The sequence below is a fragment of the Corvus kubaryi genome, unplaced genomic scaffold, assembly GCF_017639235.1.
Source record: "Corvus kubaryi isolate FWS band 111438036 unplaced genomic scaffold, C.kubaryi_AGA036_p1.0 37357, whole genome shotgun sequence".
Classification (NCBI taxonomy): domain Eukaryota; kingdom Metazoa; phylum Chordata; class Aves; order Passeriformes; family Corvidae; genus Corvus; species Corvus kubaryi.
The window spans coordinates 10,953,452-10,964,773 of NW_024581117.1; the positions used below are offsets into that span (position 1 = coordinate 10,953,452).

Below are 11,322 nucleotides of genomic sequence, written 5' to 3' on the forward strand. Positions count from 1 at the left end.
CCTTACACAGACCCAGCAGCACACTCATCTCCCTGCACTTTGGCATTTTCGTGCCTGGCAGAGGACTCACCAACAGGCACTTAAGCAAAACTTAGACTGAAAACACGGCCATAAGAAAAGCAAAAAATTCTTGTAGGAAAATGAGCATAGAGCGTTTCAAAGAGACCTGAGGCATGACAGACTCTTCTATCAAAGTTTGCTTCTAATGCATAAGCAAAAATCCTAAGTATAATTGAAGCTAGGTTATACAGGAATTTATTATTCAGCCTTTTTTTCAGCACAGAATCATACTACAGACTTTCAACATCAGTCACGTGACTTTTTGGTTTGCTATGTGGGTTCTTTCACTTCCAGAATGTCAGCATTCTGGAAGTAAAGGAACTTAATGGCCTTGTCACACAAAAATTCACTGATCTCTAAGACGGTGCCAGTCATGAAGTAGATACACAGAATGTTCCTATGTTGATAAACATCATAATTTTGACACTTTTGTAGTGGCATTAACTCTTCCTTTCTATATTTCTAGTATAAAGTCTTCCCACAACTGTACATAATTTCAGCAATGGTATTCAGATAAGAATACAATGCATATAGATTTCTTCCATCTTGCCTATACACATCATCTAATGCCAAGCTGTGCCAATAGATGAAGGACTATTTAAAACTGTGTAAGCCTTAGCAGTAATCATCATTTTAGCTGGAGGGTTAACTGCTTTTTCCCTTCTCTTTCCACTTTCAGGGATTTGGTAACGTGGGCTTGCATTCTATGAGATACTTGCATCGGTTTGGTGCAAAATGCGTTGCTGTCGGAGAGTTTAATGGTTCTATCTGGAATCCTGATGGGATTGACCCAAAGGAACTAGAAGATTTCAAATTGGTATGAAGCTCAGCTAAGCAGAAAGAGTTTCGTTTTTGTCAGCTTTGCAAATACATAGAAAGACTGATGACTGTAAACTGGTGTTGTGATATTTAAATGATGCTGCAAATAGTCCTTACAAAGTGGCTTAGAAATGTTGATTATTCTGATTCTCCTTATCCCCAACAAGAACGCAAATGCAGGTGGTACCATTTTTACCCTTTGACCTGACTCTCAAAAAAATGTCTGTATGTGTGCAGGCTAATTACTTTGTTTTCAGAATTGGAATTCTTCTTATTTTGGCTTTCTTATGCCTAAACTGGGAAGGATGTCTTAAGGAACCAGGGCAAGGAGGTTCCTTAAGGATTCCTGACTGAGAATCACAAGCACATGGTCATTGAAGATGTACAAAGTGTACTTTCGCTGTTAATTACCTATTGGATGTTTTTGAAAGAATGAAAGCCTGCCTGGCAGTGTGACTTGAATGTGTAGTTCATAATAAAAACTGGATGTGGTCTTTTTATTTCAATTTCCAAGTGAAGCAGACTTGAGGGGACAGTTCACAGGCACTAAAATACAATCTTCTACTTAAGTTTCTTAGGGGCTTATTTGATGTGTCTTTTTTTATATAGGGAGTACTTGAATTTCTTTATCACCCTCTTTCTCAAAGGAATGAAGATTCTATCACTAAACAAAGTCCATCATTGTAGTACTGAATCTTAAAAACCTTTTGAATCTTATGTGATGCAATTTATCCTGGGTGTAGCAGACTAGTGAGTCATTTCAGTTGTTTAAAAACTATTTTAAGAACTGAGAGGGAGGGGGTTTTTTACATATTCCAGAGCCCAAATGGTTATCAGTGTCTATGCAGAGAGCAGTTATGCTTCAGTCTTGGGAACTTTGACTGTTATTGAAGCTTTGTAGCTTGCTTTTTACATGTAAGTAAGGATAGGAATTATGTTATGTGCTGTCTCTCTAGTACTGTTGCTGCTCCCTTTTTTCTCTTTGAAAGTCAGAAAAAGGGAAGAAATTCAAATGAGTGCACAGCACACTAAAACCACAGTGGTTTGTTTTCTTCACACAGCAACACGGGACAATCATGGGCTTCCCGAAAGCAAAGCCACTTGAGGGCAGTATTCTGGAAACAGACTGTGACATTCTCATCCCTGCTGCCAGCGAGAAGCAGTTGACCAAGTCCAATGCACACAAGGTTAAAGCAAAAGTAAGTCAAAGAATTCAAATGTAAATGAAAAGTAGAGGAGGTCTGTTTAAGTACTAACATTCTATAATCAGCATGGAGAAACCCAAATCTATACCTCTGAGTTACTCTGCTGTGATTTCTTTCAGATTATTGCTGAAGGTGCCAATGGGCCTACAACTCCTGAAGCTGACAAAATCTTCTTGGAGCGGAATATCATGGTTATCCCTGTAAGGTTCTATCATGACCTTTGATTTTCATTACAAAAGGAACATTTTTGTGAAGAGAACCAAGACTCTAGTTATTGAAGGCTTTTATTACTAGCCATTCATTCTCTAAGAGTGCCTTTTAGTAACTGATGTCTAGGAAATGGGTGCCAATGTTGCTGAAGATTGATAATATTTGTTAAAAACCTCACTACAACTGTAAGTGACCAAAGATAACAATTATTAGCTGACATTTGCTCAATTAAAAAGTGCACTAAACAAAGGAAGAAGGAAGAATAAATATTCTGGCCAGTTTGTAGATACAGCGTTTTTGGGTGATGCTCTGACTGAACTGCGTGCTTTAGATTATATAGAGTATGTGTAATGATAATTTGAAAGAATAAGACCTATCCAGCTATAATGACGATTTTTTCACAGAGAAAGGGTGTTCTGATCAAGTGATCTTGCCAGATAGAGTGGCTTATCTTCAGCCTTTACTCACTGAGATGGCCTAAGAATGCCCTACTTTCCTTAAACACTTGTGCTAAAATAGAAATAGTCAGTCAAGCACACCTAAGCTTCATGTGTTCTAAAGTCAAGTCCTATTTTAAATCAGTAGAAGTAATCCCTGAACTGAAGAGGGTGTTGTCCTGTAACAATAAGAACTGGATTGTCTTGCATACTGCAGTTTAAAGTAGTGCCTTGCACATAATATTTCTGCTTGCTTTTGCAGAATATGATAGAGCTCTTTGTCACATGGTCACAATTCAAAATATTTACTGTTTCTGTGCAGGATCTTTACCTGAATGCTGGTGGTGTAACAGTATCCTACTTTGAATGGCTAAAAAACTTGAACCACGTCAGTTATGGCCGTTTGACTTTCAAATATGAGAGAGATTCAAACTACCACTTGCTCAGTAAGTGCTCAGTTCTGCTTCTGCACACTGTTTAATTGATAGATTGGACTAGCAAGCACCAAGTGTGGGTGGGAGAAATTAATACAGAACTCTTCTAAATTCACCACAATTTCCCCAGAAGTCTGTAATTGCTGCATACTAAAGCAAAGGTTTTGTAGGTTAACTGACCTGCAACTCTAATGACTTAAGTTAAATGCATACTTTTTCAGTTATCTTTTAATTCTTTCCTCAGTTTTATAAAACCCTGAAGTCAAGCCACTTAAGTGAAATATTTATTACTTCTTAATAAACATCTTTCAGCTGTACACTTGATATTTAAGAAACATTCAAAGTTCAAGTGGGTACCATTGTTCTGCCCATACAACAATAGAGGATTTCTATAAAGGCCAATAATATAATACAGACAGGCACTGGAAAAACCTGCTTATGGCTCACAGCTCCACTTACAGTCATTCTGTGCTGCCTACTTTCTGGGAAACAATAACAATTACATGAAGAGAAGAAGCTCAGTGGAGAAGAACTGGAGGATGTTTCATTTTAAACAATATTCTGTAGAAAACATGAGAATCCTGAGACACTGGACTTGACAAAACATACACCTGCATAGTTTTTAATATAACATTTTCTCATAAATCATGCATTGCAAGGTGTTTCTAAAGTAGTTGAGAGTTATGGCAATTATCAGTGAAAATACCAAAGCACTGCTCATGTCCGAAGGAAAAAAAATCCTAAAATTTCCCATTTTTTCTTAGCAATTACTGTGTATTACAAGTATAATAAGAGATAATTCATGGCTTTAACTTGCAGAAATATTTTGTCTAATACTATCTATCAAGTTAGGAAAATTAATCCAGATTACTCTTACCAGTTTTATAAGGATAGTCACACTTGTCCTGTGACTGTACTATAGCAGTATTACTACTGATACTGGAATCATTCACCTATAAATAAAGAAACATCAGTATCTTCCCCTTTTCTTAGAAAACAAAAATAAGATGACTCCCTTTACCCACAGCCCCATTTCATGCCATTGAATGCTGAAAGTCCTGGGGTCCCCTCCTTTGTTAGGGAAGCATTCCTTTCTTTGTCAGTTACCTTGCATCTACTTTCTTTCTTTCTTTCTGTCTTTCTTTCTTTCTAGTGTCTGTCCAGGAAAGCTTGGAAAGAAAATTTGGGAAACATGGGGGAACTATTCCAGTTGTGCCTACAGCAGAATTTCAAGATAGGATATCGGTAAGTGCTTGCTGCTGGTTTTTTTTACTGTCAGGGGAGCTGTACTCTGATATTAGAACTGCAATCTCAATTTTACCATTGTAGCTGTCACAGAGCACTTTTCCCCAAGCAAAGCATTAGTACATAATTAGCCTGATGGCCAAACAAATAAAGCAAGCAAATGATCTGAACTGCTTCGGAATATTGGAAATAAGCTATTTTTTCTTTCTTTTACTTCAGCCCATGCAAAATACCTCCAATATTGTAAAAAAGCTATGGTTTTAATGGAGTTGCTTTTTGTATTTTGGAGCTCTTGTTGATATAGTTTGCCTGGTTTTCCAAAAAACTTTAAGCAAGATCCCACACCACAGACAGTTTGATGTTTCTGTAACTCCAGAATAAGAGCTGGATGAAAAATTTTAGCTTGTTCCTCAAAGAGTGAATCAATGGGCAAAGAAATGCCAGGTAAAATTCATTGCTATCTAATATGCAGCAATACATGGTAGGGAAGTTCCCACACGAAGTGATGGGTTGCAAGCTGATCCATTTGCATTTAAAAGGAAGTTTTGGAAGCCTAGAAGTCTGTAAGAGTCAATAAGCAAATCCAGCATAAGAAATTGTTCTGAAGGGATAAGACTTACTAATGATGGCACCATATGAATTCAGAGTGTGCTGCCTTCTGAATACTGTGTGCAGGTTAGGTCTCTGCATCTTCAAACACTGGAGGTGTGGAAAAAGTTCAGAGCAAGATCATAAGGATAGATAAAAGTACAGGAGCTTCTCTGACATGGAACAATGAACTAACCTAGGTCCCACTAGCCTGAACAAGGCCTGGGGTGGAGACAGTGATCTGTAGAATGAGGCATATAAAAAGGGGTGGGTAAGGATAGATTGTTTACTGCAGGGAATGATAGAAGAGAGTGAGATAGGTTCAAACAAAACCAGCACAGTGAGGTGCAGAAAGAAGAATAAGGGTATGGTTCCTAGCACAGCAGATAGTTCAGGTGTGCAATACTCTGCCAAGGGATACATGGAAACTAAAAGCATCAATTGTTCTTAAACACAAATTCAGGAGGAGATGGGACAACTGAGGAGGGGAAAAATGTCCAGCAAGTTGTGAAAAATATTATACCATGCTTCCTCAAGAGGAAATCAGGGGAAATGCATATAAACTTGGACTAAGTTGGATGATATCAATAGACTTTAGCCTGATCCAGAGGGGTGCATGTTCATGCATGTTAGGCTATATGAGTAGCATGTGTGATGGATTCTGTGGCTTAAAGCAAATGCTGGATCACTTAAACACAAGCCATAGAATCTGGCCTAGTACTTTCTACTTCCAGCCCAAATTGGTATTTCAGGGAAGGCAAGTATTTTGTGGAGCCCAATGTCCAATTATTAGTAAATTACAGCAATCAGGATGATGGAACATTGAACCTGTAATTTCTTCAACTGCTTACTGTTCTGTGTATTTAAATTTTAATGGGAATAAAGTTATGGAGTTGCTAAGGGCTAATACAATGTGGAATATATGAATTTGGGATCTATGACCTTCCTAAAACCTGTCTGTCTTCAAAACAATTGCAAGAGGCCTCTACAGGTTGTTGACTCTTGGGAGCTTTTTTGTTTAATATTTACTGTGTGGTCTGAAGGCTGAAAACAGTCATTACTATAGCAGTAGATAATAGTAGCATCATGCATCTGGAAGCTAGGCCTATAAAAGACTTCAGTGCTCGTATCTGAGGTTTTAGCATTGAATTGACCATAACTAGCTCTTCAAGTAACACAGTAAAGGCTATTTAGATTCTTCACGAATCATTAGAAGAGAATGAGTGAACAAGCTTCAGTAATTATGGGAATCGAACACGTCATTGTCCTCAGCACACAAAGAGAACCTGTTTGTTTCTTGGATTAAACTCTGATTTTATTCCCTGTTACAGGGTGCATCTGAGAAAGACATTGTACACTCTGGATTGGCTTATACAATGGAACGTTCTGCCCGGGTAAATATTGCACTGCTGTATATACTTACATGAAAGGAAACTCACGTGACTTTGGGACAGTTTTTGAATATGTTGTACAGAATTTCTTTGCAATTAAAGGAGTAGATAAACAGTACATGATTAATGGAAGTCACTTAGAGTATGAAGAATCTCTGCTCCCTGCCATCATGGCCAACTTTTAACTGGGTATAATAAACATTAGAGATTATTCTAGTAGAAGCTGTAGTAAGTAGAAACTTTTTAATTGTCTTCTTGTACCTGGCTAATCTGGGACATGTAAAGTGCTTTAAAGCATGAGAGTGCTTTACTTGACCATTAACAGTTTTAGATGAATTCCTCTCTGCTGTATGTTTAATTAGCGGGCCAAAGGCTACTTTAAACATCTTGTCTCTCCCTATCACTGTAAGACTTGAAAAGGGATAATATAGTGACCTGGGAAAGATGTTCTTCCCTTTCAGTTCTCAGTTGCAAGGGGAATCAAGAAATGTCAGAATTGATCCACAAAGGATCAGCTCTGATACCAATCTAGCAGCTCCTTTTACTCCTAACTTGGATCCTCCAAGCAGAATTGTTGAGGTCCTGTGGAGAAACTTGCAGAAATCACATGTAACCTTTTCTGTTTCAGCAAATCATGCGTACTGCCATGACATACAACCTGGGTCTGGACCTGAGAACAGCTGCCTATGTCAATGCAATTGAGAAAGTCTTCAAAGTGTACAATGAGGCTGGTTTGACCTTTACATAAACAGGCCATTACGGTTCCTTATTGTATCCCACCCCTTGCTGTTAATGTACCCTCTTCTTGAGAAAGCTTATCACAAGTTTACATGTAACCACAAACTTTTCTTTTCTTCTGACATTATAGTGGATTCTATTCTCAATTAGTTTCAGTTCCAAACTAGTTTTTTTTACAATAAAAATCCGTGGATTAGGAAATTGTATACAAGTATGTATCTGAAGATAACAGTTCGTCTGCACTTGTGGGGGCCATTCTGGGTGTTTCGCCTACAAAACAAAATGGTACATTTTATGTATGAAAGAGTGGTCTTGCCACCTGAGCCACTTCTCAGACTTCAGATCAGATACTGTACTATATGAGCACCTAGCTCATTATTACTTCATGCACTTTTGTTTAATGACATAATTTTGGCTTCAGCACTTTCAGTAAGGCCTTGTATGATCAATGCTGTGGCATTGTCAAAGGAAGAATGGGCCTCCAGCAGGGATTAATTTTGATAGGAGTCTAGTTTTTATTTGTAGTAAAGCTTCAGGCCTGATTCTCTTAAGGCAATATTTTTTCTTTAACTGTGCTACTGTTACAGTACTGCCTTTTCTTGCTTGTTCAAGCTAGTTTGACTATCATCATGATGTTTGTAGCGCTGACAGACTAATATTTTTATAAGCTGAAACTATTGAGCAACTCTAGTTATGTTTTTAATCAAGTATCTACATAACTATTCTGACTATAGGTTGTTTCCTTTTTTTTTAAGAAAGGGATATTCTGAATTTGGTAAGCAATCATACTTAGATTTTTTGGAATTCTTTTTCAGTCTTTTCCTTTCAGAGGCTTTCTGAGAATTAGATACTGCCTCAGTGAACAACTAAAGTGAAACTGAACCCAGAAATCATTGTCCAGACCACAGAGGAGCTAGAATGCTGCTATAAACTTAATCCACTGTCTTAATACACACAGCCTTTTTTTTTTTTTTGTCATCAGGAGGTCTTGAAAGTTTTGAACATAAAGTACAACAAATTGGACCTCAACAAAATATTGGATCAAGCACAGTTTTTGAAGTGTAAGGCTTTTGTCCCTTGGAGTCCCCTTGAAGTGCCAGATGTTATTTATGTAATGAATATGAATGTTTTTTTTAAAAAGACAATTAGTCCCTCCCAGAAACTCATGCTTTTTCCTAACTACTTTGTAACTGCATGACATAACCTGGAGAGAGAGAGCAGTTATTAAAAAAAAGTTGACCTTTCCAAACCTACTATGCTGGTGTATTACTGTTTTCTATTTCATGCGATAGCTTTCTGTAGCTAGAGTCAATCTGCAAATCTTCACAGCACCCTTGTCTATTCATTACATGACCACTACTAAGATACTGCCCCTGAATTATCTTCAGGGGCTCACTCTTACAGATCTTCATCTCTTGAAAAATCTTGCCTATCAGCAAGATTTTGAAGTTGCATATATTTAGTAAATAATTTCAGGTCTTTTTAGCTTGTCCTCTAAAATTTTCGTGAAGAACTATTTAGGAGTTAGTATGGAGCAATAAACCTGTGTGATACATTTAATTAGTGGCTTACTCTATCGTATATGCTGGCATCTAGGGTTGTAAAAGTACTACAGATCACCTAAGTGCAACATATATATATACACATACACACATATTTTTTAAAATGTGAACCCTTTGAGCTTGAGAGAACTATTGTGATCAAGGTGTGGATCTCTAAACACAAGTTCTGTATCCTGGATCATATTTTTCAGTGCAGTTTTTACATAAACCATTATATAGTAAAACAAAATTATGATTTTAACAATTCAGCTCTAACAAATTGTAACCAAAACTTGTAGGCTAAAAGCTCACAAATAAACAGTTGGATTATAAAAAAATAGAAATAATCTTAAAAGCAGTGTTGCATTATCTGGAAGCAAATTCATTTAAAGCAAAATTCTTATTATTGTTCTCCCTCCCCTGCTTAATTTCCTCTATAGCTAGTTTGGTTTTGCAGACTCAAAAAACAGGACTCTTTCAGTGCTGGAGCATACAGAAAGCTGGCATAGTTAGCTAGCTGGGATATCTTCTACCTCCTCCCAGCTTGGAAGGGAAAAAAAGCCAAAGTCTGCACCATGCCTGTCTGTATTCCCCGATTCATTAGCATCGTCTGTTCTTGTGTACACACACATTAACACTTCTTTTCCAGGGACATCTTGGAAAAAAAGCTGATCTAGCACCTGGCATGATTTTACTGAACCTAGAGATGAGCCCTTAAGGTTCACTGGATCTCTGCTCAGCGGCTTGACTGTAAGGTTACTGACCTCTTGTTAACAGAGTCAGTGTTGGAGACGTGAATCCAAGCATATCCAAGGGTGGGTGTAACAACAACTTAAGGTAGTTTCAATCAAAGGGTTGAAATCCTTGAGGAGACAAATGCTTGGAGGCTGACTTAAGAGCATGTCGGCTGATTTGCCCTTTGTAGCTAAACACAAGAACCAAACCCTTATCAGTGATCCCCGACTGCTTGTGATAGCCTGCTCTGAAATAATCTCGCACCGGTTCTGAGCATTGTTAACCTCGCTCCTAATGTGATCAGACAGTTAAGAAAAAAAAAATGGAGTCACGTGTTCCTTATCACATTTTGTGCACATACCTCTCAAGACCCAGCAACAACAACAGAGAGAAGAAAGTAGCAAAATTTTGTACAGTTTCTATGAGTTAATGTGATTTTAGAGGTTTGGCTGCAAAGCAGCTCTAGCCTTTTCCCAGCCCAAGCCACAGCTGAAGACAGACGTCACTCTCTGAGGTGCATGTTATAAATCCTGGGGGTTTTTTACTAAAATTGTGACTTCACTTAGGTGTTAGACCCTCTTTATATATCATGTACCCACACACACAAGTCTTATCTGCCAGCTAATAACCTTATCACTGCATGTATTCACTTATATGCCACCAGACATTTACCACAAAACTTGCTGTGGTGTTTGGCAGGGAGCCAGTCAGGACCTGAAGTTAGATCTGAACACAGATTAGTAACTTTTTTAACCACGCCTACTTCATAGAGCAAAGCACATCCTTACCAAGTGCTCTTAAGCTCTCATTCAGCACTAAGTACTGCATAGGTATGCAGTTTGTGTTGAATAGCAGCTCAGCAAGTCCTCTAAAGCTGCAAGTGAATCACATAAGGATGACAACTACAGTGTTCAGAGTTGCATGGTGCTTGCAAACTACTAAATGCAAAATATTTCTATTATACAGAAGAGCAAGCAGAACAATCCTTTTTTCTGTCCCAGCAAAGAACTCAGTACTACACTTCTTTTCATTGATGCCAACTATCACCATCAGGAAGAAGTGTCAAAGCAATGGAAATTCTTGCTGTGATTTCAAGATGCCAGGTAAGAAACCTCTAAATTATTCTGTTACTAATTGAGAAGTCTGTTGTATCAGATTCTAAGATCTCATTCTAAGTTCATATGCACACAGGGTGTTCCTGGTATTTGAGGATCTTTTTCTGGTTGTTGATGAGTTACTCAAAATTACCTGGTTCTGATTCTTCCAGCAGCTGTCCCCCTGTGTGGGTTTAACAGGAGCCCTGCAGACATGGTCAGTGCCTACAGTGTGGCTGCATTACCCATCCTGCCTGTGCTGTGCAGAGCTGCTGGAGTGGCACCAGTGACCCAGCTCAGCACCAAGCAGCTCGTGCAGCCAAGTGCTCTGCTGGCAGCAGTGCAACCTTCTGCTGCTGCCATTGGCTCTGAGCGTCACTGTGCTGCTGAACAGTGGTCACATACACCTTAAACACACTTGAGCCTTCCTCTACACACAGCTAGCTGTGATTTTATCAATAAGATCAGAAGCACAAACACAGAGAGACACAGAGGTTCTTACCTTGTCTGGAGAGGGCTGTTGGGTGCTCAGCTTGTGAGATTTGTGTACACACAATCGGGAGTTAGGCTCAGTGACAAAATGGGAGACCAGCTCTCAAGTGTTTGACTTCACTTGCTGCCGACTTCAAGCTAGCCCTTACCCCTCCCAAAAAAAAAAAAACCCAAACCAAAAAACATCTTTGCATTAGTAGCGTGCCACAGCTCTCTAGCTGCCTGGTCTGTACAGTAATCCAGTCTTTCTAGACCAGTGATTGTAAATTTATTTTTATATATGTAACCAAAGGAATACATGCAAGCCAGGCAGAGTGTAAGTATTGTCTTTAT

At 38.5% G+C, this 11,322-nt stretch overlaps 1 protein-coding gene across 1 annotated transcript in view; it reads left to right on the forward strand.

Moving 5' to 3' along the window:
• GLUD1 (glutamate dehydrogenase 1) overlaps positions 1 to 8,380 on the forward strand; it is a 29,391-nt gene extending 21,011 nt beyond the window's left edge. The window contains exons 7-13 of the mRNA XM_042033366.1: positions 740 to 877; positions 1,941 to 2,078; positions 2,204 to 2,284; positions 3,054 to 3,177; positions 4,319 to 4,410; positions 6,330 to 6,392; positions 7,018 to 8,380. Coding sequence (XP_041889300.1) covers positions 740 to 877; positions 1,941 to 2,078; positions 2,204 to 2,284; positions 3,054 to 3,177; positions 4,319 to 4,410; positions 6,330 to 6,392; positions 7,018 to 7,137 — 756 coding nt within the window. The 3' untranslated portion in view covers positions 7,138 to 8,380. The remainder of the gene's footprint in view (positions 1 to 739; positions 878 to 1,940; positions 2,079 to 2,203; positions 2,285 to 3,053; positions 3,178 to 4,318; positions 4,411 to 6,329; positions 6,393 to 7,017) is intronic.
• The last annotated feature ends 2,942 nt before the right edge of the window (positions 8,381 to 11,322 follow it).